This window comes from Budorcas taxicolor, chromosome 14, assembly GCF_023091745.1.
Source record: "Budorcas taxicolor isolate Tak-1 chromosome 14, Takin1.1, whole genome shotgun sequence".
Lineage (NCBI taxonomy): Eukaryota > Metazoa > Chordata > Mammalia > Artiodactyla > Bovidae > Budorcas > Budorcas taxicolor.
Window position 1 is genome coordinate 20,015,699 of NC_068923.1, and position 25,699 is coordinate 20,041,397.

A 25,699-nucleotide genomic window follows, 5' to 3' on the forward strand; every position below is an offset into this window, starting at 1 on the left:
TCAATTGTGAAGAGCAGAAAGTGGATTACAATTCTAATTAAATATGTGTAAATGGGATTTCTCTAGCCAGTAAATTTAGAATCTATTTAAATGTGTTAGCCTGGAGAATCGGAAAAAGTTTTTCAATAAAATCATTAAAAGTAATTTATTAAAAATTCAGTGGGTTCTTTGCCAGAAATGTAGTTTTCAGATATGTTTGCCAAAATATGCTAATATTTATGTTCAAGGTTAATCCTGGGATAACTGCTGGAATTATAATCTATAAGAAATAAATGTTCATTATTTGAAGACTAATTAAATAAATTCTGAAACATGCATATAAAATATTATGCAGACATTAAAAGGAATGAAGCAAAACTTTACATATGCTTACATGGACAAAGGTACAAAACAACCTATTAAAAACAATTAAAGGTTACAAGAGAGCATGGGACTTGCAGGGTAACTGAGGAGTTTATCAAAGCCCTTCCATAAAAGGTGACAATAAAAGCTGACTGAACAGTTAAAAACAATTTTAGGACTCTGGAAACTTATTGAAAGGATACAATAAATGGAAAATACAATAAATCTGTTTGTGAAAAACTGCTAAGTCTCAGTTAAGAAGGGTGGGAGCCTGTGGTGATTTTGTCTGGGGATGCTTCCATCCCTCCTCCCAGCCCAGATGATGCTGGGTTCCACTAGGATGGTAAACCACAAGAACCAGAAGAAGGAGGTTCACTCAGCTTCAAAGAACAAATGAAAAGGCTTCATGCCCAGCAGCACCGTCAACATCAGGAGCAGCTGGTAGTGAATGACCAGAGAAGACCCATCAGCAAGTCTAAACATCAGGTTTGGGGTGGTGCAAGCAACAAACAGAAAGACTGGCACATTAGCCAGAAGTTTACCAGCCATGGAGAGCTTTGATAGCTCTCTGCCTGACAGTGAGTGTGTGTCCACACAAAGGGGATACAAGGACTCCTGGCAGAAAGTAAAACCCGGGGCAGATGGGAACCCGACTATACTCCCCAGTGACAGCCAGTTCCATCAGCAGGGGGTGAAAGCCCTACAGACACAGGTTTCGAGCACAGCCTCTGACAACTCACTGGTCAATCTCTCAGCAATGCTCATTCAGAGAAAACTCCTAGAAGGCCAGGCTTAAGAGTAATATTGAGGGAAAAAAAATTAACAAAACTTTAGACCACGAAGGAGACAGACTGCAGTTTCAGTCCAATTAAATTATTGAAGAAAAGAAAAAACGTGTAACAACAACCCTCTGGGAAAAATGAATCAGAATCAGATTCATCACAAAACATTACCTAAAATGTAGTTTTCTCACCAATAACCTAAGAGACGTGTAAAGAAAGGAAAATGTCACCCATACCCAGGGCAGGAAGAAACTTTCCAGGAGAGGACCCAAATCTGGACTAGCAAAAAAAGATTTTTAAAAACCCAAAATAACTATAATGCAAAGTTACTCAGAGGAGTTCATCAAAAGATTTGAGATGGCACAAGAATGAATCAGTGAACTTGAAGGTAAGTCAACTAAAAGTGTTCACGCTGAAAAACAGAGAAAAGCCGACGAAGGAAAATGAGTCTGAGATATCTCTGGGGCACCATTGAATATACCAACATACACATAATGGGAATCCAGAGGTTGAGGGGGTAGGGGAGGAAGAGTAAGGTGGGAAAAAAATATAAAGAAACAATGGCTGAAAACTACCCACATCTGAAGAAAGACATAAACCCACATATCCACAAAGCTTAATGAACAAGAAAGATAAACATGTACACCAAAGTCAAATTGTTGAAAATCAAAGAGAAAGTCTGAGTAGCAGCAAGAGAAAAACAACAGATCATGTACAGAACAAAATAATTAATGATTCTTCCCATCAAAAACAGTGGAGGTTATAAAACAGATGAATGGTCTTTTACTACCTAACCGCCAACCAAAAACTATATACAGGCATAATTCAGAGATATTGTGGGTTTGGTTCCAGACCACTGCAATAAAGCAAATATTGCAATAAAGCAAGTCATACAAAATTTTTAGCTTCTCATTGCCTAGAAAAGTTATATCTAACACTATACAATAGTCTATTAGCATGCAATAGCATTGTGTCTAAAAAAAAAGTACCTACCTTAATTAAAAAATATTTTATTGCTAAAAACTGCTAACCATTATTTGAGCCTTCAGTGAGTCCCAGTAGTAATAGTAGTAATAAAGATCACTGATCACAGATCACCATAACAAACACAAAATTAATTTTTTTTAAAGTTTGAGATACTGTAAGAATTACCAAAATGTGACACAGAGACATGAAGTAAATAAATGTTACTGGATAAATGATGCCGACAGACTTGCCTGACACAGGGTTGTCACAAACTTTCAATTTGTAAAAAACATAGTATCTCTGAAGCATAGTAAAATGAACTGCAATTAAAAAAAGTATGCTTGTAAACTAAACTTTAGTATATAGGTGAAATAAAGACATTTTGAGGAAAAAAAGAACAATTTTGCTAGCAGACCTATGTTACAAAAAAGACTAAAGGAAGTCCTTCAGGCTGAAAAGAAGCAACATCATATCATATGGCCATTCTATCTGCATAAAGAAATGAACAGCACCAAAAATAATAAATGTGTGTGTTAAAGTCTATATAAATACTGTCCTACAAACCAATATCCCCCATGATTATACATGTAAAAATCCTTAAACTATTAGTAAGCCAAACCCAGCAACATATAAAAGGGACTATATATCAGCTTGGTTAAATCCTAAAACCAAGTAGGATTTAACCTTGGACTGCACAGTTGGCTTGACATCTGAAAAGCAACTAGGCAACGCACTAGGATTAACAGCATAAAGGAGAAAAACCACATGATCGTCTCAATGGACAGAAAAAAAACATCTGGCACAATCCAACACCCATTTGTGATAAAACAAAAACAAAACCAAAAAACCTCTTAACAACTAGCAATAAACTTCAACATGATAAAGGGTCGCAATAAAAAAGACCCTACAGCTAACATCACACTTACTGGTAAAAGACTGAAAACAAGAAAAAGATTTCCATCTTCATGTCTATTCAACAAAGCATTGAAAAAGTTCTAGTTAGTGCAATAAAGAAGACAATAAAATTAATAAAAAATGAAAGGCATCAGATAGGAAAGGAAGTAAAGCTTATTTATTCACAGATCACATGTCCTTGTGGGCACCCACACGCTGAAACTAGCAAACACATCCAGCAAGGTCAAATAAGAGCAATTCCATTTCTATACACTAGCAACCATCTGAAAATGAGATTTAGAAGAACAGTTCCATTCGAGGTAACATCGAGAAGTATATAATACTTACAAACAAAATTTAACAAAAGAAATGCAAGACTGGGATCCTGAAAACTATAATAAAACACTGCTGAGAAAAAATTTTAAGTATCTTTTTAAAAAACAGAGAGACAATTTCAAGTTCATGGACAGGAAGATGTAATACTGTTAAGATGGAAATTATCCCCAAAGTGATCTTCAGGTTCTATAGTATCAAAACACTAAGAAATTTTTTTTTTGGTAGAAATCCACAAGCTAAATGTAAAAGAAACATAAAAGTGCAAAGCAGCCAGAAAAGACAAGACAACTTTGAAAAAGAACCCAGTTGCAGAACTTACACAACCTGGATTTCAAAATCTGCTCTAAGGCTGAACTAATTAAGAGAATGGTCCAGGCATAAGGACAGGTACATTAATCAATAGAACAGAACTGAGAATCCTGAAATAAATTCATACATTTATCTGCAGTTAACTTTCATTACTGGTGCGGAGGCAATCCAACAGGGGTAGAATTGTCTTTTTAGCATATAGTGCTGGGACTACTGGATACCTACATAGAAAAAGATAAATTTAGATGCTAAATCTAATGCCATACACAAAAATTAACTTTGAGTGGATCACAGACGTAAACCAGAGAATTAATACCATAAAACGTTAAGAAGAAAACACAACAGAAATTCTTTGTGACTTTGGGATAGACAAAAGAGTCTTCTGGCCTGCTCAGGTTCAAGATGAAAGACACTGGAACCTATGTCTTGGTGGAAGAGTGGAAAGAGACAGGGTGGAGGTCTGCCGCTGCCATCTCTGGAAACAGTCTCTCCTGCTTGGCTAAGCCGGCACTCGCCAGTCCACACTGAATGACCAGGAGGGGAGTACACCCCTCCTTCCTCTTGTCAGAGTTGCAATTTTACAGTCATTTACAGGACTGGAAAAGGTCAGTTTTCATTCCAATCCCAAAGAAAGGCAATGCCAAAGAATGCTCAAACTACCGCACATTTGCACTTATCTCACACGCTAGTAAAGTAATGCTCAAAATTCTCCACGCCAGGCTTCAGCAATACGTGAACTGTGAACTCCCTGATGTTCAAGCTGGTTTTAGAAAAGGCAGAGGAACCAGAGATCAAATTGCCAACATCCGCTGAAAGAGAGTTCCAGAAAAACATCTATTTCTGCTTTATTGACTATGCCAAAGCCTTTGACTGTGTGGATCACAATAAACTGTGGACAATTCTGAAAGAGATGGGAATACCAGACCACCTGACCTGCCTCTTGAGAAATCTATATGCAGGTCAGGAAGCAATAGTTCAAAGTGGACATGAAACAACAGACTGGTTCCAAATAGGAAAAGGAGTACATCAAGGCTGTATATTGTCACCCTGCTTATTTAACTTCTATGCAGAGTACATCATGAGAAACACTGGGCTGGAAGAAGCACAAGCTGGAATCCAGATTGCTGGGAGAAATATCAATAACCTCAGATATGCAGACGACACCACCCTTATAGCAGAAAGTGAAGAGGAACTAAAAAGCCTCTTGAGGAAAGTGAAAGAAGAAAGTGAAAAAGTTGGCTGAAAGTTCAACACTCAGAAAACGAAGATCATGGCATCTGGTCCCATCACTTCATGGGAAATAGATGGGGAAACAGTGGAAACAGTGTCAGACTTTATTTTTTTGGGCTCCAAAATCACTGCAGATGGTGATTGCAGCCATGAAATTAAAAGATGCTTACTCCTTGGAAGGAAAGTTATGACCAACGTAGACAGCATATTCAAAAGCAGAGACATTACTTTGTCAGCAAAGGTCTGTCTAGTCAAGGCTATGGTTTTTCCAGTCGTCCTGTATGGATGTGAGAGTTGGACTGTGAAGAAAGCTGAGCACCAAAGAATTGATGCTTTTCAACTGTGGTGTTAGGGAAGACTCTTGAGAGTCCCTTGGACTGCAAGGAGATCTAACCAGTCCATTCTATAGGACATCAGCCCTGGGTGTTCTTTGGAAGGAATGATGCTAAAGCTGAAACTCCAGTCCTTTGGCTACCTCATGGGAAGAGTTGACTCATTGGCAAAGACTCTGATGCTGGGAGGGATTGGGAGCAGGAGGAAAAGGGGATGACAGAGGATGAGATGGTTGGATGGCATCACTGACTTGATGGATGTGAGTTTGAGTAAACACCGGGAGTTGGTGATGGACAGGGAGGCCTGGAGTGCTGCGATTCATGGGGTCGCAAAGAGTCGGACACGACTGAGCGACTGAACTGAACTGAACTGATATCAATATCTGATTCTAACCTGTCTCTCCCATTACATAAGCCCCATAAGGGCAGGGACTATGTCATTTATAGGTGTCTATCAAATAGAAAGCACTCAAAAACTTTGTTTTTAAACTAAATGAATAATAGGATCATCTTAACTGGCTTGACAGAACCAATAAAAAGTTAACTATATTAAGTTCCCAAATTAAAGTGCTTAATCCAATCTTACGCCCTGCTTTTTCAAGGCAGCCATGGTTTGGAACATGCTTCCCCTACAATACGACAGCTCCCTCACAGACGCTGCAATCACGACGCAGGCTGCAGTTTGCAAGCCAGTCTGCTGCATCTACTGGGCGCGATCTGACCCCAGACAGCTGTTGGCGGAGGCGACAGTTTCTCTATAGCAAACTGTCTGAAGAGGTTCAATTTCTGGTTTTTTTTTAATCTAGACAGGTCCAAGTTTTTGTTTTTAAAATCTAGAACATGCAAATTCTACAGAAGGACTACATTAACTCCTGTAGTGGAAACAGGGGTATATTCTCTTTAAATTATCAGATTCTCAGCAACATCAAGGTGTCTGAAAAGGATGAAAAAGACCACCCATTGTTAACAAAACATAAATGTCCGCTTGGCACCCTTCCTCCCTGTGCTCGTCTGATCGTGTCCATCACCCTAATCATGCTACACAGAGATTGTCTGTGTCCATCCCTTCCCTTCACCACACAGCCTTGAGGTCAGGGCTGCGCTCATCTCACTCCAGCTCCAAGCACAGAGCCTGGCTCGCGGCCAGCACCAACAAGCTCATGTTGCATACCAACAAACCTGTGAGATGACTTCAGTGTCACAAAAAGGCTTAGGACCTGCGACCCAAAACACACACCACTGACTGCTCTTCACCTTTCTTGCTGGATCACCTGAGATGTATTGCCTCACCTCTTTCAAAATCCCTAGCCTCACAGAAAACGAAGATATGATGCCAAGTAGTTCACAGGGACACTTTAGCAGATCAAGCACTATGAAAATAACAATTAATGATAAGAATTATCCGGGATTAAAACAAAGGGAGGACTTTCAAGTGCCAATTAATTATCAAGAAACATTGTACTAACTGGAATGAGGAACTTTTTGATTTCTTCCAGAGCATGTCCCATCCGGGCATAGGCTTCTGCTGGGGGTGCAAAAACTTCAATGAGAACGTGGAGATCATCATTGAGATGGAAGTACTTTGCTTCTCCACTTTTCCTCAACTCTTCCTCCTGAAGAAAGAAAACTCATGTTTAAAACGGTGTCATTGTAAGAAAAGAAAAACTACCAAGTTTATTTCACACATGGTGGTCCTAAAGATTCACTCAGCAGCAAACACCACCCAAGTAAGTACATTTAAAACATATACATGATTCTGTCATTCCCAGGGCCTTTATGGAGACTCCACAGGCTTCCTGCTGCACAAGAGGAAGCCTCCAGTCCTGCCTCTGGCCCAGGAGTCCTCCTGCTGTCTAGCCAAGGCCACGCTTGCCAGCTGACTCTCTTCACCCCACCACCCCAGGCCTTGTTGGCTCATCCCCCCAGGCACCACAAAGAACTCCTCTGTGTTCCTCAAACTGGCCACCCAACCAGGCCTGCGTCTGTGCTGGTTATGCTGTGCGTTTACCGCTATCTAAAATACTTCAGTGTTGGTCCATCTTCTAATCTCTCATTTCAAGTGGTTGCCATGGAGCAGAGCCCATGGTTGTCTTGTTTTACGGCATGCTTCTTTGTCTAGAAAAGCGCTTGGTAGATAGCAGATGCTCAATGAATATTTCTGAATGAGTAGGTAAATATTATTCATTTTTATGTTCATTGGTCATTCACATATTCATTCAAAAAATATTTCCACATGCCAGGCCCTACACTCTATCTGAGAAAAAAACAGTGAATACAATAAATGAAAACTTTTTAAAGATTTTATTTCATTATGAGAAACATTAAAAAAATTGGTTGATATAATGAAATTCAGGGGAAGAAAATAGGCGGGGCGGGGAGGGGGGACTCAGATCATAAATGGACCACTAACTTTGCTCCATTAGCTTTTTCAACAAGCCTTCATTAGAGCAACAATTACAGAATCTGATTCTTCTAATAGTCTTTGTTTTCAACATTAAGGTCAAACAGACACACAAAGATTAGTAGGAACCTACAACCGGAGAGATTTCCAAAAGGCAGGAATCCCTGTGAGCCATTCCAAAAAACCTACCCTGTAAGAGAGAGAGCCCAGGGATTCCTGGCAACAGCACCTGCTGGTCCTGGCATTAGCCAAGGGGCCAAAGAGGCACACACACCCTGGATCTAAGGCTTCAACTTTTGTTAGTTAACTAATTTGAATTCTCATGAAGAAATGCAATCAAAATACAGAGCATGAAAAGGGCAGGGGACCTAGCGCCATGTTGGTCAATATGGGTGTGAGTCTGAACAGATCATATGTAATCCAACACTTAATTCACAAAATCAGTTTGGTGTCAGGGCTTCCCTCATAGCTCAGTTGGTAAAACATTTGCCTGCAATTCAGGAGACCTGGGTTCGATTCCTGGATCAGGAAGATTCCCTGGAAAAGGAAATGGCAACCCACTCCAGTGTTTTTGCCTGGAGAATCTCACGGACAGAGGAGCCTGACAAGCTACAGTCCACGGGATCGCAAGAGTCAGACACGACTTAGCAACTAAACCACCACCACTACCATCACCACCACTAGACTACCATATGTATATAAACACCCTGCTGTTCAGATGGTAAAGCGTCTGCCTGCAATGCAGGAGACTCAGGTTTGATCCCTAGGTCGGGAAGATCCCCTGCAGAAGGGAATGGCAACCCACTCCAGTTTTCTTGCCTGGGACATCCCTTGGACAGAGGAGCCTGACAGGCTACAGTCCACGGGGTCACAGAGTCAGACACAACTGAGAAACTCTCGCAATGTATATGAGTGCAGGCCCACTGAGATGACTAAAAAGGCAGCTTGGGTAAAGGCTGGCAGAGGAGGTGGTGTACATAGTGCCCAGGATGCTGCCTTGTGTGGGGCAGGTACTCAGGAAATGCTAGTTTCCTTTACATTTATGGAAAGTGAACCAGAGAATGAAAGACAAGAAAAAAATTATTTGAAGGGAGAGCAAATATAAGCTACCTATGCATTTCCTTCAAAATCTGTCAACTGTGAAAAGGACTATTCTTTATGCCAATGGTGGACTAGTTCTTGTCCTAATCAGAATATTTTCATTATTTGATCTGACACTCTGACTTTCAAAGTTGAGGTCTTAAAAACTGGATTCTATGCCCGGTAGTTCACCTCTGAAAACATGAACTACTGAAGTAAACATTTCTTATCTTTTTCTAATAATGGCACCAAGCTAATGCTTTTAATGAGATTATAATTGTTGATTCACAGGCAAACATTTTCATTTCTATTACAAACTGAAGCTGGAACCAGGAGGCTTTCTGATCATAACCACAACTGTCCTGCAACTCCACAGAGTGAGCAGTTATTACTGGGTTTCTTCTTGGGTTAATGATGAGAGGCAATGCTCTGTTTAGGGAAGAACATAGGCTTTATTGAGTTCTGCATTTAAACCCCAAATCCAACAACTGGTCAGGTTACTTTATCTTTATCTTGAAGAAGTGATTTTAAAATGAATAATAATAATGTAGTACCTACTACTCAAAGGGTTGTTATAGTAATAAAATAGCCATCATAATAGTCGTTAGGAATTATTAGTAATAAAGGTGTTGGAGTCATTCAAAAGACATCAGAAGTCTTTAGAATTCTGCTTAGCATAAAACAAGCACTCAAATGATAAATATAGTAATGATAACTATTATAACATAATGATAGTATTAATTATTATATTATCCTATAACATAGATGATGCGCACAAGACATTCAGCATGTCTGGCACAAACTGAAGGCTCAAGAGACCATAGCATTTTAGTGATTATTATGCTACATAACCAGTTGATACATGTCAGTAATGAATCCTACAATTTTATCAAAATAGCAAGTACAAGAAGAAGATGAATTATGTTCACATTAGAACTTAAATGATGAACACTATGAAAATCTAAAAGGAAGAGATTGTAATACTAGGGAATGGAAATGTCTTTAGAAATAAACATTATTAATGGAGGACTTCTGTAGACTAAAAATCAATAAGAAGGATGAACTGAAGTTAGGCAGTGAGGATCTTACTGCCTGGCAGATGGGACCCATGTGTCGCTGAGATGATCACTGTGGTTGCTGCCAGGGAGATGCTTCTGAAGGTGTGAGCCATGGACCACATGGGACAGGATGATGGGCGAGAAGGAGACGAGGTGGGCAGGGTGGGGCGAAATGGGCTCTTTCTACTGCATTGAAGAGTTCACAGATGGAAATGGCAGACTCAGGACTTGACATGATCAGTTCAAGGCCCAAAGAGCCAGAAGTATCCTAGAAGGTTTCCCTGCTGTGGCCACGCGCTGCTGGAGCCAAGAGACCAGGTGAAGCTCAGGCACGTACAGCTGAATGACCAGCAGACTGCTGGCCATCTCTCTGGGGGGCTGAGGAACTTGCCTCCCCCGCTTCCTTCTTCATGTAAAACCATCTGTGGACTCCTTGATCACTGGCACAAAACACCGCTTCTCAACAAGGAAGGCCCTTAATAACAAACAAGCAGCACAAAGTTGATGGGTTTCACTGGTCATATCATGGACTTCATTATCAGATGGCCTTCCTGAAAACTTAAGACATCAGCAAAGATGGGACACTGTCCAGTAAGACACACAATCTCTGACCAACTGACCCATATATGGTTCCATGTTCTCCTCATGCCAGAACAGGTGAGTCAGGGAATCAGAGGAACATCTTTTGTCGACAGTGATGCTTTGTGAGCAGTTCAGCTGACCTGGCGTGCATCAGAATCCCTTAAACACCTATTGAAAGTTCATTTTGAGGTTCTACTGAAACAGGCTGGGGCATGGGACTCTATTTTTAAACAATATCTCATATGACTGTGATATGTAGCCATGTTTTAATAAAGTAATATAAACTCCACTAGTAAACCTGGATAATAGATTTAGGTTCTCTGAATCTCACTTTTCTGACATAAAATAAGAAAAATATTATGTATCTGTTATCATTTTTCCAAGAATAACATGCAGTAATAATACATGTAAGATGGTGCACAGAGTACCTGACTCACAGTGGCTTTTAAATAAACAAATGGTGGCTTTTTTTTTTAATTATAAAAGCTATTGTTTAGATGGACTTTTTTGTAAGGAGGCTGAATTTTGTTTAAATATGCTTTTTGTCTGACACAATAATTGTTCAACATTTCACAGAAAGTGATAACTGAAAGCAGATTTCATTCTCAGTAATATAAATCTTTTAATAATGAGAGAACAACAAAATAATAATAGGACAACATAAGTGATACCACATTATGAAATGTGAACGTTTCGTTTAGAATTGTTTTATTTACGAAAGTGATCAATAAAAATAATTCAGTAATTTTAGTTTATTAAGAGGCAGTCATGTGAATACATTCAAGTAGAACAACTATGTGTCAGGTTAGGAAGCAATGAACAAAACATTTATGATCAATTTTAACTTGATAAAAAATGCATGGGGTAACAAAAGAAGGGCAAAAAGAGAAAACAAAAGCATATACTTTAAAAACTCAACAATATGAAACACAGGCATAGAAAAAAAGACCTGAAGAAACTAACCTAAAATGCAAATAGTGATGCTGAGACTTTAGATAACTTTTCTCCTCATGATAATTTCAATAAAACTGCACTTTCTAGAAGGTATTGCTTCTACTATTTCACTCTATAAATTAGAGTAATAGTCACAGATTTTGGTTTAAGATACTACATATTCTGAAACTGGCCTGAGTGATCCAACTTTCTGAATAGTGTCACAAATATATTACCATATGTAGTATCTTCATATAATTTCACCTGGGACCCTAGTTAGCTTTTATGTAATATGTATTCACACCGTGGCTGATCTGAAAGTACATTACGTAACTTGACTAAAGCAGCAGCCATCGTTTCCAAAAACCTTTACCTTTGCCTTGTCTCTCATGGAGCCTTTTCCAAGGATGGACATTTTTGTCAAGGTTTCTTCCTGTAAACGCTTCAGAGAATTTCCACGTGGCCCCAAAAGTTTTCCCACAAAGTTGAACTAGGAAAAATAAAAAAAGAAACAATTTGTAATATTCATATCTGAAGAAAGCGATTTATTTCCTGAATTTTAGGAAACACTGCAGTGGTACTGCACATCACTGACTACTGACAAATAATTTAAGTTCCTGCTACAGCATCACCCTACAACGTTTCCCACAAACTGCATAAAATAGGGCTAAAAATATATAATTTCAGAAAACATGTATTTCTTCCTAGCAAGTCACTCCAGTGGTGACTGTATTTCCTGTAATTATAAGTGAAGGTAACTCCCAGAATTCCTCAGTTGCCATCCTGACAATTTCAACATCCATTCATTCAATACCAACCACGAGCAGGCCGGGGGAAACAATCCCAGGTGTCCCGTAAGGTGCTCTAACGGGCACCACGAAGCGCCTGCGTCCTTCCCCCTGGCAAGCACTTAGCCTTCGTTAATCAGCACTGAGTGCTGGTCTGGGTGTGCACCCATCCAGTCAGCCTAGGTGCCTACGGATCTACTCAACAAGCAGAGCAGCAGTGAATCAATCAGGAGTACTACAGACTGAGGACTGTAGAACCTGGCTATCCCATTTTTCTGCTGAGACCCTGGCTCAGGGCAACCAGGCCCTGGTATCCTCATCTGTGAAATGGGAATCATAAATGGCAACAGGACCTCCCCTCACAGGGCTACTCTGAGGATTAAATGGGTCCACACAAATAAATAATTTAAAATAATGCATGGCACATAATAGACAATAGATACAACCGAATGAACTAATTATTGTTAGGAATTTTACATAACTTTTAAAAGCCTTATGGTAATTAAGAATCCTGCATGCTTTCAAATAGGAAATCAGCCCTGTTTACCAAGAGAGAAACATCTCTTTGGCAAGATTGTTGATTACAAAGTCATGGAGTTGCAGCTTTGGTATCAGCCACATTCCAGGAGTTACACCACTGCTGTACAGTTGCTGTTTTTTAAGACAAATCATTTCTAATGTCTCTATGGCAATTGAAGCAATTTTCCTGAAATATGTACTTTAAAAAAAATCAAAATGGTACTTTTTTCCTTGTCCACTTTCTATCTTATAGGTCTTTAACAAAAACTAAATTCTCTATTTTTAACCTTTACATGTAATTACTTTTTGCTTTTTAAAATTTAAGTAAATTACTTAAAAACTATACAGGTGAAATGTACAGAATTTAAACTGTCAAATAATACTACAAAGTGGAGGAAAGAAATCAATGTCTCAACCCACTCTACCTTATTCTTGTTCCCCATTTCCTCTGCTTTCTCTTTCTGGAAGTTCTCCTATTTGGACACTGGGCCTGCTGAGTAGGGTCTAAGTTTCTCTTATCCTCCTCCTTCCTTCATCTCTCTGTTTTACTTTCAGGGAGATTTAATTATATTTCCTACACAGCCACTGTTTTTTTTCATTTCTGCGATCAAATGTTTTAACTACCAACAGTATTTTCTTACACTCGTTCCTTCTTTATGACATTTTAAGAATACTTTATGGAGTGATGTGAGTTCTTATATTTCTGAGGCTGGTAATGGCACTAGGTGCCCCACCCCCACACAGGGAGCTTCTAGGAATAGTATGCGTGTCTTTCACTGATGCCTCTTACCCTTTACATTTTGAGAATTTAGTTCCTGCTACATTATGGCTTTTCCTCACATGACTGGTCACCCTCAGCTTTTTGTTTTTAAAATTTTTTAATTGAAGCTAAAATGCTAACTGGACTTTCTGCTTTTGTACATGCGTGCAATCTGACAACCGCATGTAACAATTTCACTGCGACAGAGCAGCCTGGTTTTATCACCCAAAGCTACTCAAACATCAATGTCTGCATTTCTCTACTCTCGTGCTAGGCATTTCCCTTCTCTTGTGCTAGGCATTTCCCTGAATAGGAATTCCCTAATTTCCTAGGACGAGGAACACGGAGAATCTCGCTATGACGCGCACACACACCTCTACTGAAAGGGACACTTCCCTCATCTTCAGTGCACACCTCCCGGCAGCCCTGAGCTCCATTCATGTGGGTCTCAGAGCCAAAGCATCTCTGGCTCAGACTCTCAGGAAATCTCCCATCCCCTGCGAGGGTAAGAAGGGCAGATGCCAGGTTTGCTCAGCTGGGAAGAGCTCCAGGGGTCTAATAACCTCCACGCAGAGACTTTCCACCACGTCCTCTCTTGTCAGTTCTACCCCGTCAGTGTAGCTCCACGGTAACTGCTATTTACAATTCCCGAGTCTTCTCGAGGCTTTCCACACTAATAAGCATCTTTTTAGTTGCTTTCTCCTCCCCTGCAAGGTCAGGATTCTGCTTTCTCTGGTCTCCTAAGTCATCACCACTTATCCATTTATTTTGCAACCACCAAATTTTACTAACATCGTTTAACTAAAGTTGCCTTACACGCCCATTCTTACCTTCATAGGTCTGTGCCGTTTTCATTCATTTATATTCATTTTTGCAGGTTTCAAGGAGAGCATAAAAATGAGTGTTCAAACAGCCACATTTACATCACGTCTGTAATAGTTAAATATCTCCCAATTAATAAACTTAAGAGACCTTTCAAAGCATCCAGCGCAAATACCGAATTTCACACTGAGGCAACGGAAGTCCATGGAACATGATTCACTCAAGTCATTTGACAACACATCAAACCATGAGATTCCAGCACTCCTCTTACAGGCCCTGAGTTCCCAGGGACCAGCCTCGGGTAAGACGCACTCAGGCGTCCGTCCCTTCTGCCCGCCCCTCCCCACTCTGCCAACGTCCCTCGCCCTTCACCTTCCTGGCCTCATCCACTCTCCGTCTGAGGTCTGACCTCCAGGACACCTGCAGGCCTTGGGCTCAGCACGCTCTCTGTCACCTCAGTCCTTCCCTGAGCTTCTAGAAATCCTCCCAAATAAAGTCTGTCCTTCCAGAAGCCAGGTTCTATTTTCTACTTGATGACTATACTGGTAAGACAGACAGTAAGACCCTAGTACACATTAGTCTTCATTTTTATTAATGATTCCATTTGTTTACAAATCTGAATAGAAGGTGAAAGTTTACATCCGAGACCAGTGATTTTTCCCCAGATGCCAATTATTATAAGACAAATATACTATCATATTACAAATATTACAACTGTAAATAAGAAACTTTTCAAATGATTATAAAGATGGTAAACCAGCACAGAGTATATCTGAGTTTTACCACATAACCTATAAGATCCAATAATTATGTTCTTCCTCAGTAAAGATCAAGGAAGGACTAGCTTTAATTGATCCAAACTGTATTTGTGACATGACACTGTTTCATGGGGAACAATTATAGTGAAGCTGTCATTTCATAAACAACTAAGACTCAAGAACATGTCACTATCTCCATTAAACGGTTTCCTTTAATTGGATGCTCACCAAAAAGTTGATTAGTCTAACAAAGGGATGCTTTATTGACCTCTAACTCAACACTAAAACTTAACTTGTAATCCCTGCCAATGTAGTGTCAAACACATTATTTTTCCCAGCAAATGGCACTACCATCCATGCAGGAGCTCAAGCCAGAAACCTAACAGACATTCCATGAGGGCAGCAAGGAGGCCTTTTGTAGTCACTGCTCCAACACCCTTGCAGAAAGGCATTTAATCAATGTCCAGTGAATCAATTAATGGTAGCAATGTCACCTCCAAGATCTCTCTGAAACCTGCCTATTTCCCTGCAGTCCCAGCTCAACCACTAATCGGAGCCACTGTCATCTCTCACCTCGCCCACAGCAGAACTCCATCTCTGTATCCACTTCTTTCTCCTTCAATCACATGGAGGTCTTAACAGCTTTCCATGACCCTGTTGTATGTCTGTTTAAAACAAGAGGTCTGGCTAGCCTTACAGGAAACTCCTCACGGCCTGGAGCTGCTGTGCACAGCCCAGCACTCTCGTGCCTGCCTCCCCAGCCTCCCCACTCTCCTGCCTCTGACTTTAGCCCTCTGAATTCATTTCAGTTTCTCAAAATTACCGTGTTCCTAGAACTACCCAGTGCAGCTCAGATGTAGTGCTGTAAAGAACGTCACTACCCTTAAAACAACAAGAAAACAGAAGAGGATACCAGCTAATGCTGAAGTGTCCAGGCAAACACTAACCACACATCTGGAGAGCATGCAAACACCTGCGGGGCGAGACAAGACTCAAGCATCAGCTTCTCGGGATGCAGGAGAGTTGACACCCTCTCAAAGGATTTTTCTGTAGGAATCCAACACCATCACCCCCTAACCCCCACGTGTGCACAGGGAAGACGAGGGAAGACCCCTGAGAGCACCAGCCCTGGCTCAGGGCTGGGGTGGGGTGGGGAGCAGCCTCTGCTGAAACCTCAGAGCCCGGACCCTCTCTCTCCTCCTAAACAAAAGCCTGAATCTGCAGGAAGAAGGGCAACAAAACCCGCTTTGCTTTGCTTTTTAAAATACTGACAAAATCAGCAAAGCCTGTCCTGAGATCAGTGTCGAGCCCACAGGAAGTGTTGTTCCTGCTACACGCCTGGTGATGCTCAGTCTTGTTCCAGGTGCTGGGTGGAGAATAGAAGAGCCGGGCGACAAGAGAAGCAGACGTGCAGACACACATCCGTTCATTACTGCTAAGCTCTCCTGAGGTGGACAGAAGGCAAGGACAGACAGCGTGGGTATCACGGAGGGCGGGGCAACGTGAGCCCAGGCAGTCAGCTTGGCTGTGTCCTAGGCAAGGGTCTGGAGCAGAGAAGTTCCCGCGCTGTGAGTACCAAGTGCACAAGCCCTCGGGCACTAAGGAAGGAGCTTCTCTGAAACAGGAAGGCAGCCAGCCTCCCGAAGCCGAGCGGCTGGGCCGGGAAAGTAACAGGCAGAGTCATCCGTCTGGGCAGGAACCTGGGCTTAAATTAGTGTTTAAAATCCAGAGTCACTCTGGGTGGTTTCAGCTTTTCCTTGTAAAGAACAAACACAGCACACAAGCGCAGGCACTGCCAGCCCTTTCCAAGATCAGCAGGCTGACAGGCCCGAGGCTGTGTCCCTGACACCCACAGCCCACACGCTCTCTCGCCTCCTGCTTTCTCTTATCCCACTCACCAAACTGTAGTTTGAGACCCTTCTTTCAGGCTGTATTCCCTGCAAGAGAAATGTGTCTTACTCAACTCTGAAATCTTCTCCACGTCTCAATCCTGGTCTTCGTTCTTAATAGATGTATGTGTGTAAGTCGCTTCACTCATGCCCTACTCTTTGAGACCCCATGGGCTATAGCCCCAGGCTCTGGTGTCCATGGGATTCTCCCAAGAACACTGCAGTGGGCTGCCATTCCCTCCCCCAGGAGACTGCTGCCGCCCCAGGGATAGAATCTGGGTTTCCCCTGCACTGCAGGCAGATTCTTTGCCGTCCGAGCCTCCAGGGAAGCCCTGGTATATTTATACACACGTGCTTCGCCACTCAGTCGTGTCCCTGAGTGCCCACCGTCCACAGTGGCCTTGGGGTGACAAGACCTTGGCATGGCATGTGTCTTCTAAGATCAGAAAAACAGAAGCTCTCAGGCTTCCTTAAAGCGTGGGCCTGGAAGTACACTTCTTGTCAGCTAAGGGAGCTGCAGTGTCAGGCCAGACTCAAGGGAATGGCACATACAGGGTATGAATGTGGGGAGTGGCCACTGGGGGGCGCACTCCCACAGACAAAAACCACAAAGCAGTCATTTATCAAAAAGTGAAAGCGAAGTCGTGTAGGACTCTTTGCCACCCCATGGACTGTTGCCTATCAGGCTCCTCCCTCCACGGAATTCTCCAGGCAAGAGTACTGGAGTGGGATGCCATCGCCTTCTCCAGGGGATCTTCTCGACCCAGGGATCAAACCCAGGTCTCCCTCATTCCAGGCAGACGCTTTAACCTCTGAGCCACCAGGGAAGCCTTATTTATCAAAAAGGGAGGCTTTTATAGTCTCAAACCTCATAGTCTTTTTCCAGGCCCAGTGATTACTTCCTACCTTCCTTTTCTTAAGAAGGGATGGAGGTGCCAATCTGAGGGCAGAGACCCTGACTGACTCCCCTGTGTGCCTCAGCGAAGAGCAGCATGGGCTCCCAACAGGCAGGCAGCATTCCACACGCTGACAGCGAGTCCTGAGTGCCAGCCAAGTTACTGTCCGAAACGCACCAATCTCTACCCAAGGCTTAATGAAAACGGACCCTAGACTCTACCACACAGGCACAGATGCAAGGAGGCGTGTTTCTGGTATACTGGCCCTAACTGCCCATGACGTCTGGTAATTGCGCATCTTATAAAGGAGAAGGAAATGGCAACCCACTCCAGTGTTCTTGCCTGGAGAATCCCAGGGACGGGGGAGCCTGGTGGGCTGCCGTCTATGGGGTCGCACAGAGTTGGACACGACTGAAGCGGCTTAGCAGCAGCAGCAGCAGCATGAAGTCTAAATGTTTACTTTAAATCCCTAAAAAGACATCTAAGAAAGACTAAAACAAGGAGGCACTGTGAGAGATAAACAATGTAATTTATTCCCGTAGAGGTAGGTCTCAAGTTGGATGTGAGAGATGAGAGGATATAATTTTTAAAACCTTTAAAAGCGCTGGACAGGAGTGTAAAGTTTATTGAAGAGCTAAGAACAAGTGAGAGAGGAAGGAGGCGAGCGAGCAGGTCCACAGGCGCAGTCTGGGGTGAAGGCAGACCCAGTGTTCCCTACAGACTGCAATGGAAAGTGATCCAGATCTCAGGTTAGGTGGTCAAGAAGCACTCCTGGCTCGTACACTACATTTAATATGTATATAAAATGAATGTGCGTGTATGCATATATATGTCTGTGTGCATGTGCACGTGTGCACGCTCAGTAATGTTCAACTCTTTGCAAACCCCTGGACTGCAGCCCACCAGGCTTCTCTGTCCATGGGATTTCCCAGGAAGAACACTGGAGTAGGTTGCCGTTTCCTTCTCCAGGGGATCTTTCCAACCCCGGCATCAAACTCGTGTCTCTTTTGTCTCCTGCAGTAGGGAGGATTCTTTACCAACTTTGCCACCTGGGAAGCTGATGCTATGTTTATGTATATATTTATTTATTTTAAAATTCTACACCTGGCCTACCATTGGTTAATATTTCAATACTTACTTAGGTCAAGAGTTTCGTCATTAACACACCAGATACAGAACACCAGTTCCAAGTCGAGAAGACTCTCCTTACCCCCAGCTGGATGGAGCTGCCTGCCCTGTCCTAGCCTAAGCCTGCACGGGAACAGGGGGTGAGCGGCTCCCCTGTTTTCCTGTTTGCTTTAACTGCATCTCCAGTGGCCCTGAAGTTGCAGTCTCTTTGGCAGCAATCTTTGTGTACTGAAAGGTAAATTAACTAGGAGACGCAATCCAAGAGCCCATAACCAGACACATCTAGCACCTATGCGCCCCAACCACCGAGAGCAAACGAGTGACTGCAGCCTGGCGGGAGCGCCTGCCATGGAGAATTCCCTCTTCATGCCAGGATCCTGTCTCACTGCCTGGCACTCACATGAGCCAGGTAACAGTACTAGCCTGAACCTGCGTAATAAATAAAGCTTAATTTCTTGAACCAGACCATGGACTGCGGAGCCAGATTTCCTCAGTTCAAATGCCTGTGACTTACTAACTGTGTAACATTTACCAAGATATGTAACTTCTCTGTTCTTTAGCTTTCATATGTGAACAGGAGATCATGCTTCCCTCCTCCTAAAACTGTAAAGATTAACACATGAGAAGTTAATAACAGTAAGCCCTGTGATGCAGAAACCATGGGCTACATATATTACAACACAAATTCTAGCATGTTTTTCTAGCACCCATATATAAGGCTGGACTCAACATCCCTCTCTAGAAAACACCACCCCACATCCTCTCTCTATACTGTCAAGAAACAACATTCTGTTTGTCATCTCTACATTCACCTAATTACTGCACAATGGCAAGAATCAAAAGACAATAAATGAGGTTTGTTTTAACCTATCTTCTCTTGAAACGAAAGACCAGCTCACTGTTTTCATTAGCTTTACCAGCCATTTTAGGTTCCAATAATTTGGCCATTAACACAATAAATAAACAAACCCACCTTCTAGTTGGTATTCAGAATACTGATCTCATTTGAATTAAGTCAATGTCATAAATGCAAAACTCCAAACAGCGGTAAATCTAACAGACTGTGGACTGTTTCATTCACATGAAACAGAGCACCCTCTTTGATAACCAAACACTTGTTTCTCAGGATACTTAGTTATTGAATCAAGCTCTGGATTACTGACAATAATTTTCATGATTCTCATAATCACCTCTAAAAATAACAATCACTTTTACAAGGAAGTTCAATATCCAACTTGAGTTTAGATTAATCATTCTTAAATGTTTAGGAGTTTAAAAACAAGGTAAGATCTTATATAATGCAGAATACTTTCTACTATATATTCTACTTGCTTATTTATATCTCTCATAAGTCTTCCAGGGCTACCTAGGCTATATAAAATCTAATGCACAAGTACAGTACCAAAGGCTTTCCATGTTAGTCATCACCAACGACTGCCACAGTCTCAGTTCAGTTCAGTTCAGTTCAGTCACTCAGTTGTGTCCAACTCTTTGTGACCCCATGAATCACAGCACGCCAGGCCTCCCGGTCCATCACCAACTCCCGGAGATCACCCAACTCACGTCCTTCGAGTCAGTGATGCCATCCAGCCATCTCATCCTCTGTTGTCCCCTTCTCCTCCTGACCCCAATCCCTTCCAGAATCACAGTCTTTTCCAATGAGTCAACTCTTTGCATGAGGTGGCCAAAGTACTGGAGCTTCAGCTTCAGCATCATTCCTTCCAAAGAACACCCAGGGCTGATCTCCTTCAGAATGGACCGGTTGGATCTCCTTGCTGTCCAAGGGACTCTCAAGAGTCTTCTCCAACACCACAGTTCAAAAGCATCAATTCTTTGGCGCTCACCTTTCTTCACAGTCCAACTCTCACATCCATACATGACGACTGGAAAAACCATAGCCTTGACTAGATGGACCTTTGTTGGCAAAGTAATGTCTCTGCTTTTGAATATGCTATCTACATTGGTCAGAACTTTCCTTCCAAGGAGTAAGCGTCTTTTAATTTCATGGCTGCAATCACCATCTGCAGTGATTTTGGAGCCCCCAAAAATAAAGTCTGACACTGTTTCCACTGTTTCCCCATCTATTTTCTATGAAGTGATGGGAACAGATGCCATGATCTTCGTTTTCTGAATGTTGAGCTTTAAGCCAACTTTTTCACTCTCCTCTTTCACTTTCATCAAGAGGCTTTTTAGCTCCTCTTCACTTTCTGCCATAAGGATGGTGTCATCCGCATATCTGAGGTTATTGATATTTCTCCTGGCAATCTGGATTGCAGCTTGTGTTTCTTCCTGCAGCCCAGTGTTTCTCATGATGTACTCTGCATAGAAGTTAAATAAGCAGGGTGACAATATACAGCCTTGACGTACTCCTTTTCCTATTTGGAACCAGTCTGTTGTTCCATGTCCAGTTCTAACTGTTGCTTCCTGACCTACATATAGGTTTCTCAAGAGGCAGGTCAGGTGGTCTGGTATTCCCATCTCTTTCAGAATTTTCCACAGTTTATTGTGATCCACACAGTCAAAGCCTTAGGGACTACATTTAATTCCACCTGTAATTCTTTCTCCAGAAGTATTTCTCCCTCACTCTTTTAAGTTCTTGTAGTGTCCATCTACCTCTCTTATGTTAGTATGGTCTTTACTCTCTATCATTTGGAAAAAATTTACTCTCTTTCTGCTGTTCAACTGTAAATCCCTGGAGAGTAATCAGGACTCTTATTTGATTCATCATCTTTCCTGCATAATGATTTCTCAATAAACACTTGTGCAATTAAAGTTTATTTTGCCCCAAATCAAATGGCACTGGTCAATGTAGTTTGTATTGATTTTCTTTGCTACAGGAATCACTGCAACACATTAGATCTATATAAATACTATTATTTAGATTTATTACTTTGCCAACCACAAATCACTAAGCATTATCGGTAGTGCTTGAGATTATCTGGTACTACACCATTGATTGTAATTTTAACACAGCAGCTACTTTAATGGTAAACAGCCCTACTTATTTAGACATCAGCAACTCTGAAAATCAATCAAGTAAAATATACAAGTAACTTCTTCAGGAGATGATACAGGGAAAATCACACATACAGAGAGACATGCAAGTGATACACCATCTGAAATCATCTACTTTACATGCTTTTTAATCTCTGTATGCTCAAAGCTGGATTATATTCTTTGGGCGGGGGTGTGGGGATGGGTGGACAACAAAACAAATAACACAACCAATGAAGCCCATTTATACATAAATTTGAAACTGTTAATCCACAAAATCTCACACTGCATAGTCTGGCTTCAAATGTGGAAAATGGGATGGAGGATTTGAAAGTGGATAAGAGGATATGACAAAGGACTAGTGAGGAATGACAATGGTCTAAGTTAAGAAGTGGCAATGTAATCCAGAGAGCGAGCAATAATTTATAAGTAGAAATAACAAAATGCGTGTCACTGCATTTCAAGAATCACCTAGGAAAGGTAAATGAAGAAGAAATTAATAGATAACAATGATATGCTAGTTTTACGCATGGGCTCTGAGACACGTGTGCTGTCTGTCATTCACTGACAAAGGAGCGCAGGGAAAGGTCCAGGTTTGCCCAGAAGAGGTATGAAGTTCGCTTACGGACACATCAAATATAAGAAGTCTGCAGGATAGCGAAGTGGAGGTGGTGCGGTAGGCGTTTAGCCTGATGAGAGAGGGAGAAAGGGAGAGGACAGGAGAGCAGGGCGGAGAGACAGAGGAAAAGCCGTGCCGGACCTGGTGTCAAACAGGCCCACAAGGCAGAGCCGGGGGCCTCACCGAGAGGGCTGACTGCCACAGCTGCCCGATTCCCTCTGTCACTGTCTCAGGATATATACTAAGTGTCCCTGGTTTCTGGTTTCTTGTAATTGTGTGTCAATCTCTTGTTTTCATAAAAGTTCATACTTTGGGCCATCTACTGAATTTCTGCCATTTTACTCCTGTGGGGGTGGCGGGGAATCCTTGAAGAGATGGGTTAAGCTCTGTTCATACTTCCTGTGTCCAACAGCACAGCTACACAATTTTCAGTTGATTCAACCTGGAGGGCTTCATGGGGCCCAGGGCCAAAATAAGCAGTACAATAATATTTAAGACACCTAGGACAGTAATATACTGCTAAGCACTAAAATTGTTTTACCTTTTGGCTCAGCAATACACTTAAGAGACCTATTCTCTACCACCTCTCAAAAGGAAGCAGTGATGAAAAAAAAAAGACTGACAAAGGAAGTATCCATCACAGACTTCAAGTTCTTAATGTACTACACTGTGACCAAAGTACATATAATGGTGGAATTTCTAGATTTTAAATGTAATGAGATTGGCAGGGGGGGATTGTGCTAAATACAACCAAAGTTTTTAATTACTCATTTGACTCAGATTCTTTACTGTCTAAGCCACCAGGGAAGCCCATAATAAAAACAATAAACCTCTTAAAAAAATGAATAAATTCTTTCATGAGCCCCTATATATGTATGGCTGTTTCTGAACTCCACTTAATGATTCTTAAGCTAAGGGGCTACTTTCTGGATCAATAACCAAGCATTTTAAAAGAGAATAAGGGGAAAGTCACAGCATAAGATTTGAAATTCCTTCACAATATTTTTTGAAAGTTATCATATTCACAAATATCAGCTTTCTAATTCTCATGACACAAGGGTGAGTATCACAAGATCTCAAGGGCCCAGAGAAGACCTCTGAGAAAAGAACAAAAGGAGCCTGAGAAGAGACTCATCTCTCCCTACTAGCACACTTCCCTCCAGCCCACTGTGAGATGCAGGTGGTCAGGATGGGAGGGGCTGGCCTGGAAGGGGACCTATGCTCAGTGAAGCAACGGCCTGTGGGCCCCACGCCTTCCCAATAAGGCTCTCTGCTCCAGAGTGGCCCTTCGGCTTCCCCACAGGGCCCCAAGATTTAATGAATGCTACAAGGGGCAATGATTGTTGCCTTATCACAGAAAAGGCAATTTTTAACACACCAATATGACTGTCAAATATTTACTACTCTACGAAAAATTTAAAGACAAGATGACTTCTACGAAATAGTCTTCCACCAGTAGCAGATTCACAGATTTTTTTTCTTTTTTTATTTATCTTTTTAGATTCACAGATTTTTAATTATCTGCAGTTCACTATAAGAGAAAAACAAGAGCCAATCTTAGCAAAGAAAGTTTCCTGAGCTTTATTTCAAACTCCAGAGGAAACATGCTTTTATATACACTTTTCTCCCTCGACTCTTAACTGAAGAACGTCTGTGAGACAGTAAATATATCAAATTAAAATATGCATATAATAGGAAAAGATTTAACGTAAGAACCCATATTAATATAAAGTTACTGAAAATAATATGTAAGTATTAGAATGCTTTAAGAGATTAAACAACAATGATCAAATTAAGAAAATTAATAAATTTCATTTAAACCTATAAATTTATACCAGTACAGTAAATCTTAAAAATCACAGTAATAGTACACAGGTATCTCCTAAAGTAACAATCTGGGGCATGTTTTTCCCCCCAAATGGGAATGTGTTTTTTAATCTAATTATAAAAGTGACACCAAGTTATTATTAAAACATTATAGTATAGTAATACGTAAAGTGAACGTGAAAGTCGTTCAGTTGTGTCCAACTCTTATGACCCCATGGACTCCATGGAATTCTCCAGGCCAGAATATTGGAGTGGATAGCCTTTCCCTTCTCCAGGGGATCTTCCCAACCCAGGGATTGAACCCAGGTCTCCCACATTGCCACCTGAGCCACAAGGGGAGCCCAAGGATACTGGAGTGGGTAGCCTACCCCTTCTCCAGTGGATCTTTCCAACCCAGAAATTGAACCAGGGTCTCCTGCATTGCAGGCAGATTCTTTACTAACTGAGTTAATCAGGGAGCCCTATGTAAAGTAGAAAACTTCTAAACAAGGGCTTCCCTTGTGGCTCAGATGGTAAAGAATCTGCCTACAATGTAGGGGACCTGGGTTCAATCCCTGGGTCTGGAAGATCCCCTGGAGGAGGAAATGGCAATCCACTCCAGTGTTCATGCCTGGGGAATCCCACGGACAGAGGAGCCTGGCAGGCTATACTGTCCATGGGGTCGCAAAGAGTCAGACAGGACTGAGCAACTAACACTTTCATTTTCAAAGTAGAAAACAGCATAGTAGCCGACCCTCCAGAAAATAACTGCTCTTAGGATTCAAGTTAGTTTTTTAAAAAAATAAATGTTCAACTAGAATTTTATCTGTTTTACATGTTCCTTCTCCTTTTTTATTTAACAGTATGATGAAAATGGCAACTCCAGTATTCTTGTATTCTTGCCTGAAAAATTCCATGGACAAGAAGAGCCTGCAAAGAGTCAGACACAACTCACAACTGAACAACTGAGCACAAAGTAAAGACAATTTTACTATAGCAGTAGAGATGTATGTATAATGATATATAGAGATAAGATATATAGCTCAATTTTATATAACAAATTTTTTAAGACTTTACACATGCTGTTCCAACTGATAAAGTTTAAAATAATTAAACACCTGGAGAGCCACCTCAGACTCTAAAGCAGTCCCCATTGGCCAACCCTACCTTATACTAATATATACAGTGACAGGCGCAGCCCCTGTACACAGCTCCCATGTCACTTCACTTGTAAATCCTTAATGGAAACCTGCACATCATATTGCAGTTACCCTGCTTAGCCAAGGACGGGGCTGGGAGTGTCTCAAATGCCCTGTGCCCCGTCTCCCTCTGTCATGGCCACCCCTCCCTCTCCCTGCCTCACTTCTGACCCCTCCCCTGCCAGCTCCTTCACAGCTTTAGGGAAGGCTTCTGAGACTGTCACATGATCCTGTATCCTTCCAGAGCACCCCAACACTGAGCTCCTCACACTGTAT

The 25,699-nt window shown here is 41.7% G+C and overlaps 1 protein-coding gene across 2 annotated transcripts in view; it reads right to left on the reverse strand.

Annotated features, from left to right (window-relative positions):
* The window catches only part of KHDRBS3 (KH RNA binding domain containing, signal transduction associated 3), a 145,832-nt gene that overhangs the window by 59,975 nt on the left and 60,158 nt on the right, over positions 1-25,699 (reverse strand). The window contains exons 3-4 of one of the 2 annotated variants that reach the window (XM_052651902.1): positions 11,619-11,735; positions 6,658-6,804 (exon numbers count right to left, since the gene is read on the reverse strand). In XM_052651902.1, the coding sequence (XP_052507862.1) occupies positions 6,658-6,804; positions 11,619-11,735 (264 nt within the window). The remainder of the gene's footprint in view (positions 1-6,657; positions 6,805-11,618; positions 11,736-25,699) is intronic. The other variant, XM_052651903.1, reaches the window with a different exon arrangement.